We start from the raw sequence: 23,020 nt of genomic DNA on the forward strand, positions 1-23,020 counted from the left end.
GGGCGGGTGGGGGAAGCAAATGTTTGTAGTATCTCCACCCAACAGGAAGAATTTCCAGCTTCTGCTAACAAGCATCTCGCATGTGCTTCCTTTTCCAAGTCAGCTTATTAAATAAAAGACAACTTGTAGATTAACATCTGGCATCAGGTCTTACCCGGAGGAAACTGATGAAAGCATCAAACTGTGATTCTAAAGGAGCCCCATTCACAGGCAAAGGCAGCCGATGGTACCTACCGAGAAAAATGAATTATTTCCAGTTTTTGAAAACACCGTAGGTGCAGGCGAGCTTTGAAAATGTTCTCGGATAGAGACTTTTAGAAAACAGTGAAATTTTATGAATGGTTTGAAAAAGAGTACAGATAAAGATTTTACTATTTAATTTAATATGAATGGGATAAAAAAAAATCAGAAATATGATTGGTGTAACCTAGATGATGAAAATAGACAAAAGAGGCAGCATTAGATAAATAACATATATCCAAAGTTAAAATATAATAGAAGGGATATGGAAATAAGGATTTAGGATTGTGATTATAAAGGGTAAACATTGAGAGCAGTTTTTCAGTTTGCCACTTAATAGAATTAGAATTATCCACTTAGGGAAGGACGAAGGAGGAAGTAGGAAAGAGGGAGCGAAAGGAGAAAGAGTAGGAGGAAGAAATGGAAGAAGGAAGGAGAAGGAGAGGGTAGTAGAAAAAGAGAGAGAAAATGTAAGAAAGTAGGCAGCAGAGGTGGAATAGCCACCTGAGATAGAAAGAGGGGAGTGGAGAAAATAAATATGGGGACAGACTGAATAATAGAAATTAAAATTTGGAACATAATTTATGTTATTGTATTATTGTTTATGAGAGATAATATACATATATGGATTGGTATTGTAGGTATATGTGGTGTTATGTATGTTTTGAATGTGAAGAAATGCCTTGAAAATGGCCCTGGGTTGGGCAGAGAGGCAAAAAAGGAGCTATGATGTTCCTTCAATATACCACGGTGATTCGACACAAAAAACATCTAACCCTTCCTTGGTACAGAGCAGAAGGGATTGGATACTGTAGCCTAGAGGTTAATTCTCTGCTTTACAAGGCCAAGGTTGCAAGTTCAAGTCCCAGTGAAGGTATGGCTAGCTGATGAGGCCAAAATAAGGCCGAAATAGATCTATCCTAGTCTCCCTTACTTTTCAAATTCAGCAAAAACATGTCACACACACACACAGAGACACACACACAAAGAAAACATTTAATTCAACAACTCCAATACATCATTTTACGCATAGTAACCGCAGCAAGAATTGTATACGTTCAATGTTGGAAACTTGAAAATATACCAAGCAATGAAAGGATTATACATAAGACACTGGAATGTGCAGAGATGTGTAAGCTCACATTAAAAATGAAAGGCAAGGAAGAAACAGAATATTATGAGGTGTGGAATAAGTGGTTAGAACAGAGAAATAAAAATGTATAGAAATAAATGTAAATAACATATGACACAGCACTGTTAAAAATGTTTATTGATATGTAAATTGGAAAAATGAAAAATTAACATTTAAAAAAGCATTTAATTCAGCATAATGAAAAGAAGGAATTCAGGTATAATATTGCCTTCTCGTGTGACTGTTCAATTATACTTTCTGAATAAAAGGCAGGGCTTTATTTTTGACCAGGACAAATTTTAACCATGACAAAAAGCCATGCTTTATTCAATCATGCCTGTTGAAAAAGGGTATCGTTTGGCTAAATTTACAGAATACATTAAGTCAAAACTGAACAAACGAAAGATAGCCCTCAAATCACAACCATAATTAAACCTTCCTATTAGTCATAATTTGAATGGTTATAAAGTGGCTCATCATGTAGGCAGATCTGATTTTACAACTTTTTTGGGGAATAATGGAACAACAGAGTTGGAAGGAATCTTGGAGGTCTTCTAGTCCAACCCCTGTTCAAGCAGAAGACTCTCTTGTCACCGATGCAGACAGACTGATTCCCTAGCAGTTTTAATTTGCCCTCCATGTTCTATTTCCACTGCCATTTCTCAAATAGCAATAATACTTAGACTTATATACCGCTTCATAGTGCTTTTATAGCCCTCTCTAAGCGGTTTACAAAGTCGGCATATTGCCCCCAACAATCTGGGTCCTCATTTTACCATCCTGGGAAGGAAGGAAGGAAGGAAGGAAGGAAGGAAGGAAGGAAGGAAGGAAGGAAGGAAGGAAGGAAGGAAGGCTGAGTCAACCTTGAGCTGGTGGTGAGATTTGACCCACCGAACTGCAGCTAGCAGTCAGCTGAAGTGGGCTGCAGTATTGCACTCCAATAAATGCCCTGCCAATTTTGATGGGGAAACAGAAGGAGCTTCACCAACTCAATAAGGCAAGGTGACAGAGACAGAGGACAAAGAGGCGGCTTTCCTATTGGTTTGGTAGCTTCCTGGAGACTTTTATGTGGCATGGATGTAGGTCACAAAGATACAAGAGCAGGTTATATTTGATAGGAGGATAAGGGGTGGGTGGGTCATCTCCTTGAGAATTCTCGTGGCTTTATGACCTCATTCCTGCAGGCCAAAGTGACAGTTACTGTCAGTTATCTGTTATCAGAGTGAAGATGTCTTCCTAGAGGTAAATTGCTCCACAGTGGGGCTCCTGGACCATGGGGCTTCCCTCTTTTTGTAGCCAACTCTTAGAGGGGTAAGTAAGGGTTAGAGTGAGGATGATGGAGAAAAGGTGAGGGATAGGCTGAGAGGGTGTGTGAGGTTGAGAGCCAGGGTCAGGATGGGGGGAGGGAGGGGAAAGGGAGAAGAACTGGTAGGGGGAATGGGAGGAAGAGAAGATTAAAAAGGGGAGGGGGGAATGAAGATGGAGAAGGGGAGGGGGACAAAGAGGGGGAGTGGGATGGCTGTCAAGCCGGCGCAGAAGCTGGTGATAAATCAACGGCTTGCCACGCTATCTGTACAAGGCTTGATGTTTATGGGAATTTGGGAGGGGTGATTTCATGAGAGAGCAGATTCAACCACAAAGCATTCTTTTGAGAAGTTCAAGGCCATCTTATATCTATCACCCTGGCACTGCTGGCACAATCTGAATGGGGAATGTGAGAAGTTTGTGGGTGGGGGGCAAGGGATGTCAACTTTCAGTTGAGTGGGAAACCCAGATCCAGGTTTCCCTATGTAGGTGTCTGGATGGCTCTGGAAATAAATTGGAACTTTGAGGAGTACTTTGACCCGGACTCTGATTTACTTTGGATGTTACCTGGAACCTTGACAATGGGTAGGAGAGGTGATGGGGAGAGGGAAGGGGGCAGGACAAAGAGGGAAGGGAAGGGAGGAGGATGAAGAGTTGTAAATCTAATCCTACGTAGCTTCTGCTCTGGCAATCTCACACTACTTACCAGAGCTTACAAAACATTTGCCAGACCCATCCTCAAATACAGCTCATCTGTTTGGAACCCATATCGCATCTCAGACATTAACACCCTTGAAAATGTCCAAAGATACTTCACCAGAAGAGCCCTTCACTCTTCCACTCGAAATAGAATACCCTACGAGACTAGACTTTCAATCCTGGGCCTAGAAAGCTTAGAACTAAGACGCCTTAAACAAGATCTAAATATGCTGCAACGTCCTGCCTGTCGGTGACTGTTTCAGCTTCAACCACAACAACACAAGAGCACACAACAGATTTAAACTTAATATTAACCACTCCAAACTTGACTGTAAAAAATATGACTTCAGTAACCGAGTTGTCGAAGCGTGGAACTCATTACCGGACTCCATAGTGTCATCCCCAAACCCCCAACACTTTACCCTTAGATTATCTACGGTTGATCTATCCAGATTCCTAAGAAGTCAGTAAGGGGCGAGTACAAGTGCACTAGAGTGCCTTCCGTCCCCTGTCCTATTGCTCTCCTATATCTCCTATACCTTTCTTCTATTCCTATATCTCTTCTATTCTTTCATTGATATGTTCTATTACTATAACTTCTTTTCTATTATCTCTTAAATATATTTTACTATGAGTATCTCCTCTATAACCTTCATCATGTATTTTACTATGTGTATATAGATATATACCCACTAAAACCCTCATTTTGTATTGGACAAAATAAATAAATAAAATAAATAAATAAATAAATAAGAAGGAAAAGAGGAGGGGGACGAAGAAGTGGAGTGGGCCCAGTAGAGAGGGAAGGGGGACAGAGAAAGGAGGATGGGGGGGAGGATTCTAATGCCTTTATGACCTCATCCAGACAGATTTATTACCATAGCTAAAGGAGAGGGAGGGAGAGGATGAGTTAAGGAGCAGGGGAGGGAAACAGAGAGGGGGATACAACTAGGGAAGAGGAAGGGGTGCATGAGGGCGGAGGGGGAGGGGAATGGCAGGAGAAGGGCAGGTCTGAACAAATTGGGGTGTGTGTGAATGTTAATGTTTTCATAATTTTATCCATGCAAGTTAGCAGGGGTAGCAAGGACAATTAAGACAGAATAGAATTAGAATGGAAAAAAATTGAACAGAATTAAATAGAAATGAATTAGATTTAGAGCAGAATAAATATTAGAATTAAAAGATAAGACAAAGAACAATGGCACAATTACAATAAAATAGAATTAGAATGGAATTACAGTATAACAGAATTAGAATAGAATTGGAATTAGAATACAATTAGAATTAGATTGGAACTAGAAACAGACTTGAATTAGAACCGAACTAAGAATTACAATGAATGAAATGAAAATAGAATTGGAATTACTGTAGAATAAGAATAGAATAGAAATGGAATGGAATAGAACTTGAATTAGAACAGAATTAGAAGAGAATTAAGTAAACACGGCAACCATTAAACAAACTCAATGTTCTCTATGGAATGTTGTGGTCAAAATCCAGAAGTAAAAGCCATTATCTGCAAAATCGTCATAAATTGTGGTCATATCAACACAGGACACTGCAAATACAGTGGTACCTCAAGATACGAACCCCTTGTCTTATGAACAACTTGAGATACGAACCCGGGGTTCAGAAAAAGTTTGCCTCTTCTTACGAACTTTTTTTGTGTTACGAACGCCAAACCCGAACTTCCGGGTTCAGCATTCGGGAGGCTGCTGGGAAGCCCTCCGGCTGTTTTAAAAGGTGACAGCTGGGCGGCAGGGCTTCCCAGCAGCCTCCCGAAGCCGAAACCGGAAGTTTGGGTTTGGCGTTCGGCTTCAGGAGGCTGCTGGGAAGCCGCCCGGCTGTTTTAAAAGGTGACAGTCGGGCTGGGGGGCTTCCCAGCAGCCTCCCGAACCCTGAACTTTTGCCGAACGTCCGGGTTCGGGGTTTGGGAGGCTGCTGGGAAGCCCCGCAGCCCGGCTGTCACCTTTTAAAACAGCCGGGCGTCTTCCCAGCAGCCTCCCGAAGCCGAACGCCAAACCCAAACTTCCAGGTTCAGCGTTGGGAGGCTGCTGGGAAGCCCCCCGGCTGTTTTAAAAGGTGACAGCCGGGCTGGGGGGCTTCCCAGCAGCCTCCTGAACCCCAAACCTGGAAGTTCGGCAAAAGTTCGGGGTTCGGGAGGCTGCTGGGAAGCCCCGCAGCCCGGCTGTCACCTTTTAAAACAGGGGGCGGCTTCCTAGCAGCCTCCCGAAGCCAAACGCCAAACCCGAACTTCCGGGTTCGGCGTTGGGAGGCTGCCGAGAGGCCCCGCCGCCCAGCTGTCACCTTTTAAAACAGCCGGGGGGCTTCTCGGCAGCCTCCCGAACGCCGAACCCGGAAGTTCGGGTTTGGCATTTGGCATTCGGGAGGTCGCTGAGAAGCCCCCCCGGCTGTTTTAAAAGGTGACAGCCGGGCGGCAGTATTTTTTTGCAGGTTTTTTTTTGTTGTTGCACGGATTAATTGACTTTACATTGTTTCCTATGGGAAACAATGTTTCGTCTTACGAACCTTTCGTCTTACGAACCTCCTCCTGGAACCAATTAGGTTCGTAAGACAAGGTATGACTGTACTTAGCTGTACCAAGTTTGTCAACAGCCTCAGCACAGGCATTTGAACTGGGTTGTAAGTAGCCCTGGGGAGGTCTATTATAATTTTGAAGGATTGCTAAATAAGTTGCCATAAATCAAGGACTACCTGTACATCATACCATGTACAGGTAGGTTTGCCATCACTGATCTTGCTTGCTGGAAACTGGGAAAAGTTCAAATGGCTATTGCACGACCCCAGGATATTGCAACTATCATAAGTACATGTCAGTTACCAAGCACCCAAATTTTGACCATTTGGATGGTGTCATATAAGTGTGAAAACCAGTAATAAATCCCTTTTTCATTGCTGTTGTAACTTTGAATGGGCATGAAATGAATAGTTGTAAATTGAGGACCACTTGTAACGTTTTGTAATGCCACCACTTACGTAAAACAGAGAATGGTGATAAGGAATACGGTCTGGTTTAGTACAATTATTTATTAATAAAGACAAGATTCTCTTCTACTGAAATTTACCTGTAGGATGGCAGCAGAAAGATAGGCCTCTTGTACACTTCCTCTGTCACTTGGATGTCTTCTTCACAGAAAATTTTGACTGAATGGGGCTCATCTTTGAAATGTTCGATATCATTGTAGATGTAATATATATTCTCACTCAGCTGGGCAAAGTCATGTATCTTCAACAGATAAATCCAAGAAACCAACCTGAGAAGAAGCTTGCTTTATAAAACATTATCTACAACCTACTGACATGCAATTTTTCTTCCTTAGACCTACTTGCTGACTTTTGCTAAATGGTGTCCTTCGTGGAGATACAAAGGAAAAGGCTCTGGTTCTACTCATCTCAAGTTGTCCACGCAGACATTATAGGAGCAATATTAAGATTGCATCATAAGGCTACTAAAATAACAAGGTAATGCCAAACAGGCTTCTATTGTGTTGTGCAGGTTATCTAAAATGGAATCTGGGTTCAATGGCACAGAAACGTTAAAAGCACACAGTGCAATTTAGTAGCCATTCTCATTCCCAAATTAAAGCCCCTGAGAAATATATTTGCACTGTTGTGATGACTCCCCTGGATGTTTCCCCAAATTTCTTTCCAGATGTCAGCTCGGAGGAGGAACCAGTTCTAGGCACCTCTAGTGGGGAGTTGATCAATAGCTCTGAACAGCCACCTGAGATGGATTTGTCTCAAGCACAGCTGCAGCAGGACAGCCCTGATTCAGGTGGCGAAAGCACACAGCTGCAGACGAGGAAGAGGAACTGCCTTCAGCACCTGGTTCAAGAACACACAGGGCAGAGAAAAGACAAGAACAGCTAAGGTCACCCTGATTACTCACGGGGAGCTACTGTTTTGGACCGGTTCATGTGACCTAGTGGCGGAAATTTGGTCTTGTTCGCCGAATCGGTACTGATGGCTGACTTGCCATGCCCCACCGAACCAGTTCTCCTATCACCGCTGCTTGAAAGTGGCTGGCAATGAACCCTCTGCACATGTGCAGAGGGTCAGTACCCGGATATAACGCATGCACTTCTGATGCATTAGGGAAGGTAAGAGAAACCCACCCGTGGGAGGCAGCCTTGCCCTTCTTGAATAGGCTGCACCAAAAACTGGCTATTTAGCACAGCTGGCAGTTGGAGGTGATGCTAGGAACAATGTGTTCATTTCCTAGCTGTGTGTTTCCTGCCTTGCTTTAGATCAGTGCTTCTCAAATAATGGGGCGCGTCCCCCTGAGGGGGCACAGAGCGATGCCAGAGGGGGTGGTTAAGCCCAGGGAACTTGCTCTTTGTTTTGCTGCAGGGAGTAGGACACCTCCATCGCGTTCCTTGGGGCAGCCATTCTAAAGAAAAATGTCTCACAAGTTCAATCAAACGTATTGAACTCACAAGACATTTTCTTTTAAAACAGGTCACCCCAGACACAACGCCGAGGAACGCGATGGAGGTACCAGTATGAGTGTCAGGTAGGATGCGTGTCTCGCAACCCGCCCCGCCCAACCTGCTATCCCCAAGTTGCAAGATATGCATCCTACCTAAATAATAAATGATACTATTTACAGTTGCAATGGGGAGTTGGGAGGGCAAAATGTTTACATCTTCTGGGGGGGGGGGGCATAACAGAAAATAATTGAGAAGAACTGCTTTAGATTGACACTGTGCCTGGGTTGTGTTTTGTGAACTCTGGATTTTTCTTGTTTCAATGAACTCTCTTGTATTGTGGATTTAATTTTGCCTGGCAGGTTTATCTGCTTGGGAAATTTTCAAGTGCCTTGTGGACTCGTCGTCTATTGCTCTGTGGACTAGCATTGGCCTGCTTTCGGCTGGACTTGGAACAGTTCTGGGGGTTTTGGTGAAAGGAATTTCTGGGGAATATGAAGTTCTTGACTTATGACCACAATAGAGCCCAGAATTTCAGTCATGTCATTGCAGTTGTAAAGTCAAGACATCACACAATCAGATTTGATTTTATGACTATACAGTACCTCATCTTACTAACGCCTCTTCTAACGAACTTTTCAAGATACGAACCCGGTGTTTAAGATTTTTTGCCTATTCTTCCGAACTATTTTCACCTTACGAACCCAAGCAGCTGCTGCTGGGATGAAGGGGTTTCTTTCCCCCCCCCTTTTTTTGAAGAAAGAAAAGGGAGGGGAGGCTTGGAGGAGGAAAGATTTTGCAGAGAACAACGTGCTTGCAAAGGCACTGAAAGGGTGTCTTTTGAAGAAAGAAAAGGGAGGGGTGCCCCCCTTGCCTTTCTTCCATCACACTCACTCTTTAGCCTAGCCTTGCTTCTTCCACCCGCCCCCTTTAGCTGCTCCTCCCTGCCCTCTGTTCGCCTCCCTTCTAAAGTTTGGGATTTTCCTGAAGGATTTGCACGCATTATTTGCTTTTACATTGATTCCTATGGGAAACATTGTTTCGTCTTAGGAACTTTTCACCTTATGAACCTCCTCCTGGAACCAATTAAGTTCGTATCATGAGGTACCACTGTATTTACAATAGTTGTTAAGTCTCAAAAGTTGTTAAATTAATCAAGTGGCCATTAGACAAGCCAATACAGTTATTAAGTGAATCCAGCACATCCAAAGGTTTGGAGTTTATTGCCATTTTCTGGCAGAAAATGGCAAAAAATCAAATCAAACTACAAATCGTGAGCATGTGACTGTGGAATGCTGCAATTGATTGTAAATGTAAACCGACTGCCAAGCACTCAAAATGCAACCACGTGGTTACAATGAGGAGTGGGCAGTCATAATTCTGAAGACAGGTCATCAGTAGCTTTTTTAAAAGTCCATTGTTAACTTGGGATGGTCATTAAATGACAATTTGTAAGTCGAGGATTACCCATAATAAAAGTGGGGAAATATATATCAGGCAAATCTGAAATGCAGTGCGCCTTCTGGTAGCCCACAAAAATCACCTCTTTTCGAATAGAGACTTCTAGGTCTTCTACTTTGACTCCTTTATGCAGACCGTGTAGGTTCTCCTTCAAGTTCTCCTTTGCTCTTGGAGTGTAGGGGATGAAATCATTGTCCATACGCAGAAAAAGTACAGGTTCTTCACGAACGCAAAACACAATACATTCCTGCTGTGACAAAAAAATAAAGAACTGGGTTGGTTAAATTCTCAAGTGGAGAAATGCTGGTTGACGTACAAAGCTTTTATTGTCTGCAATAATTATCTGGGCTTCACTGAGATGTTCTACACATTGTCTTTCGGGACACTTGTTCAAACCTCTAGGTGTGCAAGAGAACAAAAAATACACTACAGGAAACAAGATTTCTGCTATTAGGAAAAAGTCAAAGATACATCAGAATGCCTCTGGAGGGACAATGGGAGACCCACTGTTTTCTCCCACCTGCATAAAAGCAAGTGTGCATATCTATAAAGCAGGTGCATTTGAACCCTGTTTGTGAAAAAAATACATGAGGACTACAAGGGTGCTTTAGTGCAACTTTGTCCTGACACAAACAGACATGCTGAACTTTCAGCCAATGTTTAAGCCTTGGTGGCGCAGTGATTACAGTATTGAACACTCTTTCTGCTGACTGCCAACTGCTTGCAATTTGGCAGTTCAAATCTCACCCAGCTCAAGGTTGACTCAGCCTTCCATCCTTCCGAGGTGGGTAAAATGGGGACCCCAGATTGTTGAGGACAATAGGCTGACTCTGTAGACCTCTTAGAGAGGACTGTAAAGTAGTATATAAGTCTAAGTGCTATTGCTATTGCTAAGCCCAGGTGTCCAACCTTGGCAACTTCCAAGACTTGAGGACATCAACTCCCAACATTATCCAGCCAGCCAGCCACATTATTATTATTATTATTATTATTATTATTATTATTATTATTATTATTATTATTATTATTATTAATTAGATTTGTATGCCTCCCCTCTCCGAAGACTTGGGGCGGCTCACAACAGTAATAAAAACAATATAGTAGTGGAACAAATCTAATATTAAAAAACATATAAAACCCTATCATTATTTTAAAAAAACCAAACAGCACATTCATACCAAACATAAAACAAAGTATAAAAAAGCCTGGGGGAAAGGTGTCTCAACTCCCCCATGCCTGGCGGTATAAGATACATATCTCAGTTTGGCTTTCTTTCATATACAGACCTTATGACCCTCATTCTGGAGTTTCTGCAGGACTTGCTTGAATCCACCAAAGCTGGGCTGCCCCATCCCAAACACAGCATATCCCCCTTTGGCCTGCCGAAAGTTGGGAGCCCCACAAGTGCTGGAAGTGTTCAGCACATCTACTTTGCCGTATACATCACGGACCATAAAATACTTCCCCTACATGGAACAATAACAAAAAATGGAGAAATGTCGATGTGCAGAATAAAGCAGTGTAAGCAAATGGTCAACTAACATCTTCACAAAAATAACATGATTGAGAATCTGCAGAGGACCAGGCAAATTCGTGGAAGACAGTTCTATTATTGTCTATTAATGCTCAATAATAAACATTTGGCAATATTATGCTGCAATGCATCACTCGCTGGGCAGGGAACCAGAATAGGAAAGCTACATCATGTTTCTTGGCCTCTGTTGGCCACTATGAGAAATGAGATGCTGATCTTTTGGCAGAAAGAAAAGCTGTTTTAAATCACCATATCCTCCTGCATAATCCGCAACATTCACCTGCACAAGATAGTGTTCTGGAGTAGATGCTGTAATCCGCCCCACAGTATAGCTGGCTTTCAATAAGTCGTCATGTATTTGAAATTCCTCTTTGCAATTGTAACTGTAAGAAACACATGACAGAAATTGGTTGGTTGGTTTTTCTGCAACTAAAACAATTTCTGTGATTAAGCAAGCATCATAAGATTCCATTGTTCAATTTCCTATTAGCAGAAAGTTGATGCATGTTACCCAGATGGTAAAGTCTGCCACAAAAGAAACAAACAAGTTCACAGCCACAAGCCAAATTAGTTGTTGTAACTGTACTATTTTACACTGAATATATACCAGTGGTGGTATTCAGCTAGTTGTATCTGGATCAGGCAAACCCATAGCGCTGACTGCAAGTGGCCCCACCCACCTGAACGAATGCACAGAGGAGGTCACATTTGTCAATTGGTGGGGAAAGTTAGTAAGCACCACTCTGACATATACATACTGTTACATAGTCTATACAAAATTACAATCCAATTAATAACATTAATTGCAACTCCAGAGTTTTTATCTTGCAAAACTTAAGACTTAGATTCTTATATCATCCTATACTTTTTAAAACAATTAACAATACCGTGGCATGCACACACACAAAAACCATATGCACATGCGCACACATACATACACGTACAGTGCGTTATTTGATTTTATTATATATGAACTTGGAACTGGATAGCAGACAATTGTTATGCTCCACTTCACATGGTTAATAGGTCTGTGGTTTCTTCCCCGAACCTAAATTTTTTTTAACCTTAGACTGTCTACTGTTGACCTCATCCCGCTCCTAAGAGGTCTTGCAAGGGGCATGGATAAGTGCACCAATATATCTATTGTCCCCTTCCCATTGTCCCTCATTTATTCATATTCATTTCCTGTACTCATACTAATGTTTATATATATCGTTACTTTATACATGCTTGACAAAACAAACAAACAAATCATTAAATAAAGATTCCAAATTGGATGTCCACAATAGATTCCATAAAACATCCAAATTCAAAGACATTTGACAAAATTATAACATATAAAGATTTATTAGATGAACAAGGAAATTTGAAAACTAGAGAAGATTTAACTGAACATGGGATAATAGCGATAGCATTATAGACATATACCGCTTCACACTGCTTTACAGCCCTCTCTAAGGGGTTTACAGAGAGTAAAGCATATTGCCCCCAACAATCTGTGTCCTTGTTTTACCGACCTTGGAAGGATGGAAGGATGAGTCAACCTTGAGCCTATTGAGATTCAATCTGCCAAACTGCTGGCAGCCGGTGATCAGCTAGCAGTACTGCACTCTAACCACTGTACCACCAAGGCTTATAAATTTTATTTTCTAATAAACTTAGACGGTGGACTTACACACAGGTCCAAGCCATATATCAGAGCAATAAAAATGTATGAATTTAAAAACATCTAGGTAATTACCTAGATAAAATATTACTCGGTACTGATGACAAATTAATTGGTAACATTTATAAATGTCTAATAAGATATAAAATGGAAGAGGAGTTTGTTAAAGACACGATCATACAATGGGGAAAAATTTGAATATACTATACATTTGGAGAAATGGAGAAAAATTTGGAAAACTAATCCCCAGATGTTTTCCAAATGTATTTTGCAGCCATTGTCATCCCCATTGTGTCAGGTTCACTCAGACAATACAAAATAGGAAAGGGAAAAAAAAATCCTAGGCCTCTTTTCTTAACCTCTTTATATAGACAACACCACAGCCCATAGAAGACAACGAAGCTCCAGAAGGTTGAAACAAAAAATTAAAGGTTTGCAGAGACTATAGCTGGCAACTCACGTAATGACAACAGGAGCCACCTTATTAGTAATGATAGACTTGGCTTTGTTATTGTGGAGGCCAATGGTCTGGAAGGAGTGAATGCTGAGGGAATGGTGATCTTCCATGGTCCCGCTGCCGTGAATATTCTCAAATGTTGCTGTTGCTACTGTCTGCTGAGCTGTGCTGGCAGTTGTACCCATAATCCACAGGCAACTGTATCAATAAAAATAATCAGAAAATTAATAAGGAGAGGGGAAGATTAAGACTTCAATATTCTTGCAAAGAGAAAGAAAGAGAGGGAAGGAAGGAAGGAAAAGGGAGAGAAAAAGAAGAAAGAAAGAAAGAAAGAAAGAAAGAAAGAAAGAAAGAAAGAAAGAAAGAAAAAGAAAACAAAACAAAACAAAATATATTTAGGAAAAGGCAATCAGGATTTGTTTTCATGCATTTATTTATTTACGGGACTTATAGGGCTGAAGAGCCATCTGAGGCAACATTTAACCTAGTAGAACCTAGCAGATACCTTCAACGAGAAGTGTTCCTACAAGTAACCTGCTCCTCTGCCACGTAAGGCTTTAAAGGAGATAACCAGCACCATGAATTGAATGGACAAAGAAAGGAACTGGAAGCCAGTATAATTTGAGTAGTAGTGGTTATTGTTATCTTCCCCATGTCAGAACTGAAGCTTTCAGACTCTGTTCAAGGAAAAAACTGAGGATTCCTGGCATTCTTCACAAAACTGCATAGCTGATATTGCATAGGAATAAGGAGCCTACAAGAACGTTTCAGGCATCATTCTAGGGATTCAAACCCTGGCATTCTGTGGCAGATAGTGAAGAAGTTCTTGGCAAATGAACCAGTGCTGAAAGCATTGCCCAAAACTGGGAAAAAAAACCACATGCCAGTGATCTATTGCTGTACCCGCAGTCCATTCTGGCAATTCTGACAACTTCTAAAGTAGTTGTTTGTTTAATAAAACAAGATAAACATTGGGTAAATAGTGTTTAGAAAGAAAAATATTTAGAACCATCCAATGTAATCAGCGTGTCAACTAAGTCTTATTGAAGAGGTACTAGTTAAACCAGTAGCATACCAAACAGTGGTTCGGGCTATAACTTTATTTGAAGAAGTTGAGTCGGAATGTTTTTTTATAGGTAATGACTGCTAGGCCCAAATATTAAAAACATGGTTGAACTCTTGCAAGATGGCCAAGTATTCTAAGATATTAACCATAAGCTTATTTTGATTTAAAAACCTGCAAGCATCCACATGAACTGTCAGAGGTCTCCAGATCTCATCAACCATCCAAAGAACCAAACATCAGGTAGTATAATAAGCATGAGGGGTTTTTTATCCTGTTCCATAAACCTTTTTCTCAGATAGAGAGAATTACTGCTTCCATGTCTTATAATATGCATGCAACTTTGACCAAAAAGTTCTGCAGAAAGTTAAAGTCTTTTCAACCAAGTAGACCCTCTTCTACCATTGCTTCTGCAATTTAGCAGAAGGCCCTCACCTATTAATCCAACTGGTATATATCTTCAGTGCATTATAAATATAACAGTATAAGCCATCAGTAACTTGATAAGCAGCATGAAAAAAAATTGAACCAAAGTACTCAAAAATGACTTGCTTTACTGTCACGGAAACAATAAATTGGAGCGGTGCTTTATAGAAAGATCTGAACACAAAAGATCTTACAAAGTAGACCATTGTCTGTAAACCAGTATCAGTATAATTTTTAAAATATCATAACCATGAGATTATAAATATTCATTTAATAAGGAAGCCTATGTGCATGCAAAACAAATTAAGAAATTTCATGAAAAGATAAACAGCTACTCAAAACATTTTGTCTCATGTTAAGACAAATGTGATATACTATGAAACAGATTCTTTTGAACAAGGTTGGCTAACCAACTAGTTTATAGTTGCTTATTTTTAAATTTCGTTGCTTATTTCAAGGGTCCCCAACCCCCGGCCCATGGATTGGCACCAGGGACACGGCATGTCAGAAACCAAGCCGTGCAAACAAGCTAAGCCCTGTCTGCAGGATACAGGCAGCATACAAACCACATCCCCTCCAGTCCGTGGAAAAATCTCTCTCCAGGGAAGCAGTCCCTGATGCCCAAAAGGTTGGGGGCGACTGATTTATTTGATCAATTGTATCTTTGCTTTTTTAAAAAAAAAAAATGAGTGGCTATCTGTAGATGCAATAAGGGCAGAAACAGTCATGTTTTGTTGTCCATATCATAATGAGGTAGGTAGGCCTCATTGTGATAAGGACAAGTTCAAACAGGTTTGCTCCTAGTCCTCTTCCGGCGTTGTTCTAGGTATCTCTTCTCATCTCCTTTGTTTATTTTATTCATTGGACTTCTTTGCCACTCCTCTCTGAGGACTCGGGGCAGCCCCCTCTAGATCCTCAAAAGGAGTTCCAGGGCCCCTGGACAGGAGAGGTTGCTCAGATGCAATCTGTTTCTGAGCCCTAGACACCCTCTCATTCCAAATGGCTGTGAGGAGTTTTGTTGTCGTCCGCCAGTAGCCAGTGGACAGTGAGGAGGTTGGGGAGGAATATGGGCCAGCGCTGGAGTGTGGAGAAGGTTTGGACGCTCTGCATCGGAGGCAGAGGAGGGACCAAGGCCATCTGACAGTTATCAGCTATCTCTGGAGTCAGATATCAGCAAGGCAGAGGAAAAGCTGGAGCTAGTTAGCAATGTGCGTTGCCAGAAGACGAGAACAACTATGAAAGCACCGTGTAGATCACTGGCCCCTCCCATAGGAAATAAAAGAGGAACAAACAGAGCATGGGCTTTTGCTGGAAACAATGAGTTCCTTCGGTCCTTGCAAGAGTAGAAAATTCTGTTTGTAAGTCTAATAGACGCTGTGCCAAGTTTTGCCTTGCCCGAGTTTGGAAACTAGTTCTTTGGCAGCATTCTAAATGAGATAATGTTTGTGTGGGTAAATATTACCTGGAACCAGCCATACTTAACTACCGTCCAGTCTCCAACCTTCCCTTTATGGGGAAGGTTGTTGAGAAGGTGGTGTCGCTCCAGCTCCAACGGTCCTTGGAAGAAGCCGATTATCTAGGCCCTCAGCAGTCAGGATTCAGGCCCAGCTACAGCATAGAAACTGCTTTGGTTGCACTGATGGATGATCTCTGGCGGGCCGGAGATAGGGATTTATCCTCTGTCCTGGTGCTTCTTGACCTCTAAGCGACTTTTGATACCATCGACCATGGTATCCTTCTGCGCCGGCTGGGGGGGTTGAGAGTGGGAGGCACTGTTTTACAATGGTTCTCCTCCTACCTCTCTGGCCGGCCATAGTTGGTGTTAGTGGGGGTCATAGGTCAACCTCTGTTCTTTTCCTACCTCTCTGCTCAGTCATAGTCAGTGTTAGTGGGGGGTCAGAGGTCGACCTCTAGGTTTCTCCCTTGCGAGGTTTCTCTCCCCCTGCTATTCAATATCTACATGAAACCACTGGGTGAGATGATCCAAGGGCATGGGGTGAGGTGTCATCAGTATGCGGATGACACCCAGTTGTACATCTCCACCCTGTGTCCAGTCGGATAAGCAGTGGAAGTGATGTGATGGTGCCTGGAGGCTGTTAAGGTCTGGGTGGGTGTCAACAGGCTCAAACCCAAACCTGACAAGATGGAGTGGCTGTGGGTCTTGCCTCCCAAGGACAATCCCACCTGTCTGTCCATTACCCTCGGGGGGGAGGAACTACTGATCCCCTTGGAGAGGGTCCGCAACTTGGGCGTCCTCCTCGATCCACAGCTAATTTTAGAACATCATATTTCAGCTGTGGCGAAGAGGGCGTTTGTACAAGTCCGTCTGGTGCACCAGTTGCAGCCCTATTTCGACAGGGAGTCTCTGCTCACGGTCACTCATGCCCTCATCACCTCGAGGTTCGACTATTGCAATGCTCTTTACATGGGGCTACCTCTGAAGAGTGTTGTTGTTGTTGTTGTTGTTGTTGTTGTTGTTGTTATTATTATTATTATTATTATTATTATTATTATTATTATTATTATTCCATTGAATGTCTGTTTGGCAAGTCTTGCGGACTGTGAATGAAAGGAGTCCACAGTCATGTAAGTAAAAGAGGTTTTACCAGGACCAAGACTGTGCTTCATGCTTTCTAAGCAAGCCTAGGTCAAAACAACTGATTAGCAGACCCTCCAGGACAATCTCTATTGGTCCATTAGTTTCCACGGCTGTACTATGAGAGGTTTTTCTATGGAGATGAGCCTTATTTTAACCCTGCTAGCTTTTCATAAGGTCTTAAAGACCTTAAAGACCAAATTTTATACTAGAGTCGGGGCACCCATTTTCTAATTATGGTAATACATGTTTGTGATTTTTCTCAGTTACTGTCTTCTAATTTTTGAACAGGTGTTTGGTTTTACTCACTTTTAATATTGTTAGCTGCCCTAGGACATTTGTTTGAGATTGGCAGCTAAATAAACTGATAAAATAAATATTTCCCCCCTTCTAGTTCACTCTCAAATCCCCAGAACAAGAAGTTTACAAGACAAGTTCCAGATGTTCAGAACAGCTGGCTTCTTTCTAAGGCAGAAAGAGAGAAGTGCTGTTGCAAATCTTGAAACGCACAACTGCTGAAAGCAGGGCATCTTCCTTTCCTTGTACTGTAGTTGCCGTTCTCACCTTTGTGATTTATCCAATTACCTGGGAAAATCCATTAGCCCCCTAATCTAAGTACAAATCACTTTGAGTTTAAGGGAATGGTACATAGATTTTGTACAAAATAAGGGTTGGACCTCTATTTCCCACACTAGAAAATAGATCCCGAGTGAATGAAAACCTGCCATTATTTTGGGATTTCCCTGTACCTCATCCCATTTAGAACACATAACATAGAATCCTACGGGTGGAAGGGACCAGAGGTGAGTTTCAGCAGCTTCTGACCAGTTCTGGAGAACCAGTAGTGGAAATTTTGAGTAGTTTGGAGAACCGGTAAATAACATCTCTAATTGGCCCTGCCCCCATCTATTCTCTGCCCAGTTAATTGGGAGGTAATGGGGATTTTGCAGTAACTTTCCCTTGGAGTGGGGAGGGAATAGAGATTTTATAGTATCCTTCCCCTGCCACGGCCAACAAGCCACGCCCACAGAGCCAGTAGTAAAAAAAAATTAAATCCCACCACTGGAAGGGCCCTTGTAATACAGGTAGTCTTATACTTAACCACAGTTCATTTAGTTCAAAGTTACAACAGCACCGAAAAAAGTCACGTATGACCATTTTTCCCACTTAGAACTGTTGCACCATCTCCACAGTCACGTGATCAAAATTCAGACACTTGGCAAATGACTCATATTTATGACGGCTGCCGTGTCCCTGGATCATGTGCTCATTTTTTTCTAACCTTTTGATAAGTGAAGTCAACGGGGAAGCCTGATTTCCTTAACAACCTTGTTAGGAACTTAACAACTGCAGTGATTCACTGCAAGACAGTTCATAAAATGGGGGGAAATCACTTAGCAACAGAAACCATAACCATAACCCTGTGTTATATATTATCACCAACATAGAATTGTTTTATTTTTCCTTTTAGGGAGGCAATTTCAGAATGAAAGTTGTCGACGAAGTCTGGGTGAATGGTGCAGGCAGGAACTTGTGCTGGCGTTGTGTGAAAGAAGACTTCAAACAAGAACACAAAGTTTTCATTTATTCCATTAATATCTGCATTTCCTTAGAAGAGCCCAAAGCTCAATAGGAGCTTTAGCTCAACCTTTAGCTCAATAGGAGATAATATTGTTGGATCAGATCATTCTAGTTCTATATGGGTTATCCCAAGAAAGGCATTTAGATGTTAATGAAAAACTCACGCTAATTGGTGGATGATGCTGTTAGTATGGCGCTGCAATATATATCTTATAACATCTCGAATCCCCAAGGACTTATGTAAAGGTCTACTGTTCAGCATTCAATACCATCATTCCAGAAATTATTTCCTCTAAACTGACTCAGCTAGCTGTACCTGACCACACTTGTAAGTGGATTATACATTTTCTAACAGATAGGAAGTAGCAGGTGAAGCTAGGGAAAATCACATCAAATGCCTGTACAATTAGCACAGCTGTATCCCAGCGCCGTGCACTCTCTCTACTATATTTTTTCTCTCAAAGGATCCCTCTGTTAAAGTACTGAAGATTGCAGATGATAAACAGTCATTGGTCTCATTTAAGATGATGATGAGTCTGCATATAGACAAGAGGCAGATCAACTGGCCTTATGGCGCAGCCAGAACAATATGAAGCTCAACACTCTTAAACTGTAGGCGTGATAGTGGATTTTAGAAGAGGCCCTCATACCACCTCGTACAATATTAATCAATGTAGTATCAATATTAGAGAGCTTCACATTTCTGGGATCTATAGTCTCCCAGAACTTGAAATGGACAACAAACATTAGAACTGTTTGTTCTTAACGTGCTTAATAACTACTGGAGAAGGTTGTTGAGAACATGGTGGCACTTCAACTCCAGCGGTCCTTGGAAGAAGCTGATTATCTACCGTGTTTCCCCGATAGTAAGGCAGTGTCTTACTATCTTTTTACCCCCAAAAGCCCCCCTATGTCTTACTTTCGGGGTATGTCTTACATTGGAAAAAATAAGACACACCCGGCCAACCCACCTACGCGAACCCGCAACACCCGTGTCCGGTAAAAAGTAGTAGCACCCCCCACACACACACACAAACACACGGAGACACATCCGCATCCCCGCCTGCCCGCCCCAGACTTTTTTTCTGCAATTCAATAGTTGGCTATAGAGAGGAGGAGAACCCCAAGTCGCCATTTCTAGTCAGAAGGTGGCTTTGCGCTTATCCTTTGACACCCCTCCAATCAAAGCCAGCGACGGCCCCAGTAAAAAACCTCGAAGGTAGCAGCAGCACGAAGCCCTCAGCAAGAGGACACTTTTCCTGAGATGGAATTTACTTCTCCCTCGCGCCTCCTCCGGGGATTGACGGATGCCGCGGCCAATCCGAGAGGCCGTGGAAGAGTTCTGGCCGTCTCGAGGTAGCGTAAGATGGGACCTGGCCTCAAGGGCAGGAGAATTAACCCTTTCGACCCCCGCGAGGAGGGAAAGAGGTGGGATGCGGCTGCCTCGCCCGCGTTTTGCTTTCTGCCCGGCAGTTGCCTTCCATCTTCCTCCCCCTCTTCGTCGCGCCGCCGCCGCCATGGCCCAACTCCGTGCCTCTTCTTCGCTGGCCGCCTCCTTTGACTACCTGGTGCTGGGAGGCGGCTCGGGGGGGTTGGCCAGCGCCCGACGCGCCGCGCAATTGGGAGCCCGGGCTGCCGTGGTTGAAAAAGGGCGACTTGGGGGCACTTGCATGAGTCGAAAACGGATTGTGTGTGTGTGTGTAGGGGGGCGGGCGGAGGAAGAGCAAGGAAGGTGGGGAAGCGGCGGAGCAGTTCACGGCGCTGGTGAGGGAGTTGCGCGCCCAGGAGAGTCTCCCTTACGCAGCGCGCCACCGCCAGCTGGCACCAGGCTGAGTAAGGGAGATTCTCCTGGGTGCGCAACTCCCTCGCCAGCGCCGTGAACTGCTCCGCCGCTTCGGCCAGGGCCGCCGCTTCGCCCGCCTCCTTTCCGGCAGCTCCCCGCGCGCCTATCCCCTTCGCCTCGCCGTGGTGAGGCGAAGGGCGCGCGGGGAGCTGCCGGAAAGGAGGCGGGCGAAGGAGGGCGCAGCTCCGGCCGCTCGCCTCGCCCGCCCACCCGGCGTCTCCGAAGCTTACCGGCCGGGACGGGCAACACGGCATCCGCTTGAGACGCCGGCGGGAGCAGCGGGAGCGTAAGGGAGACTCTCCTGGGCGCGCAGCTCCCTCACCAGCGCTGCAAATTCTTGGCAAAGTGAAGGACGGCGCTGGGGCCGAGGGAACCGCCGCCAGGGCTGCTGCCGCGCTGCCGAGCAGATCAGCTGCTGGGCGGCTGAAGAAACCTTCCCTGGGTCTTCCCGAGGTCATCGGGCTCCCCCCCCGCAATACCCCCATGTTTCCCCGAAAGTAAGACATATGTCTTACTTTCGGGGTATGGCTTATATTAGCCGACCCCCCTGAAACCCCCCATATGTCTTACAATCGGGGGTGTCTTACTATCAGGGAAACACGGTAGGTCCTCAACAGTCTGGATTCAGGGCCGGCTACAGCATGGAAACTGCTTTGGTCGCGTTGATGGATGATCTCTGGCAGGCCCGGGACAGGGGCTTGTCCTCTGTCCTGGTGCTCCTTGACCTCTCAGCGGCTTTCGATACCATCGACCATGGTATCCTTCTGCACCGGCTGGAGGGGTTGGGAGTGGGAGGCACTGTTCTCCAGTGGTTCTCCTCCTACCTCTCCGGTCGGTCGCAGTCGGTGTTAGTGGGGGGTCAGAGGTCGACCTCGAGGTCTCTCCCTCGTGATGTGCTTCAGGGGTCGGTCCTCTCCCCTGCTATTTAATATCTACATGAAACCGCTGGGCGAGATCATCCAAGGACATGGGGTGAGGTATCATCAATACGCCGATGATACCCAGTTATACATCTCCACCCCATGTCCAGTCAACGAAGCAGTGGAAGTGATGTGCCAGTGCCTGGAGGCTGTTGGGGCCTGGATGGGTGTCAACAAACTCAAACTCAATCCAGACAAGACGGAGTGGCTGTGGGTCTTGCCTCCCAAGGACAATTCTATCTGTCCATCCATTACCCTGGGGGGGAAATTATTGACCCCCCAGAGAGGGTCCGCAACTTGGGCGTCCTCCTCGATCCACAGCTCACATTAGAGAAACATCTTTCAGCTGTGGCAAGGGGGGCGTTTGCCCAGGTTCGCCTGGTGCGCCAGTTGCGGCCCTATTTGGATCGGGAGTCATTGTTCACAGTCACTCATGCCCTCATCACCTCGAGGCTCTCTACATGGGGCTACCTTTGAAAAGTGTTCAGAAACTTCAGATCGTGCAGAATGCAGCTGCGAGAACAATTATGGGCTTCTCTAAGTATGCCCATATCACTCCAACACTCCGCAGTCTGCATTGGTTGCCAATCAGTTTCCAGTCACAATTCAAAGTGTTGGTTATGACCTATAAAGCCCTTCATGGCACCGGACCAGAACATCTCCGGGACTGCCTTCTGCCGCACGAATCCCAGCGACCGGTTCAGTGCCACAGAGTTGGCCTTCTCCGGGTCCCGTCGACTAAACAATGTCGTCTGGCGGGACACAGGGGAAGAGCCTTCTCTGTGGCGGCTCCAACCCTCTGGAACCAGCTCCCCCCTGAGATTAGGATTGCCCCCACCCTCCTTGCCTTTCGCAAACTCCTTAAAACCCACCTCTGCCGTCAGGCATGGGAGAACTGAAACATCTCCCCCTTGCCCATGTTGTTTTGGTGTTAGATTGATTGTGTGCTTGTTTTTTTAATATTCTGGGGTTGTTTTTTATGAATTTTTTAGCTTAACATTGTAATTGGATTGGTGGGTATTGGATTTGTTATTATGTATTGTTTTTACCTTGTGTGCCGCCCCGGGTTTGCGGAGAGGGGGCGGCATATAAATCCAATAAATCTAATCTAATCTAAAAAGACACAACAACAAAAATATTCTTCCTGCACCAATCCAGAAAGCTCAGCTTGTCCAAGGAGCTGCTAATACAATTCTACAGAGGAATTATTGAGTCTGTCAGCTGTACTTCTATAACTGTCTATATATCTGGTACAGCAATTGAACAGGACAGGCACGTATTTCGATGTATAGTTAGGATTGCAGAAAAAAACAATTGCAACCAGCCTGCCTCTCACTAAGGACCTATAGATTGCACAGGTCACAAGGGGGGCTGAGAAAATATCTCACATCCTGGACATAAAATGAATGTTGTCTTACCTGAAGGTTCCTTCTATATGCACTGTGGGAGAGTCCAAGCATGGGTTAACTTCTGTCTGATTACCCGAGATTGAGTAAAAATTATTCAGCCATGCCTCCACTCTGGCCCCACTGAGTCAGTTGTTTTATAAAGCCATAGACTGGAAGGGAGTCCAAACGTTATGAAGCCAGTAAGTCCATACCCTGGACAAGGAAGGCCCTAGGGTGGGTTGGACTCTCCTGCAGCACATA

The 23,020-nt window shown here is 43.9% G+C and overlaps 1 protein-coding gene across 3 annotated transcripts in view; it reads right to left on the bottom strand.

Moving 5' to 3' along the window:
* LOC139167595 (paladin-like) overlaps positions 1–23,020 on the bottom strand; it is a 126,495-nt gene that overhangs the window by 37,166 nt on the left and 66,309 nt on the right. For 2 of the 3 annotated variants that reach the window (XM_070752218.1, XM_070752220.1), the window contains exons 2-7: positions 12,946–13,140; positions 11,100–11,202; positions 10,572–10,751; positions 9,368–9,535; positions 6,463–6,623; positions 155–230 (exon numbers count right to left, since the gene is read on the bottom strand). In XM_070752218.1, coding sequence (XP_070608319.1) covers positions 155–230; positions 6,463–6,623; positions 9,368–9,535; positions 10,572–10,751; positions 11,100–11,202; positions 12,946–13,140 — 883 coding nt within the window. The remainder of the gene's footprint in view (positions 1–154; positions 231–6,462; positions 6,624–9,367; positions 9,536–10,571; positions 10,752–11,099; positions 11,203–12,945; positions 13,141–23,020) is intronic. The other variant, XM_070752219.1, reaches the window with a different exon arrangement.

This window comes from Erythrolamprus reginae, chromosome 5 (assembly GCF_031021105.1).
Source record: "Erythrolamprus reginae isolate rEryReg1 chromosome 5, rEryReg1.hap1, whole genome shotgun sequence".
Taxonomy (NCBI): domain Eukaryota; kingdom Metazoa; phylum Chordata; class Lepidosauria; order Squamata; family Dipsadidae; genus Erythrolamprus; species Erythrolamprus reginae.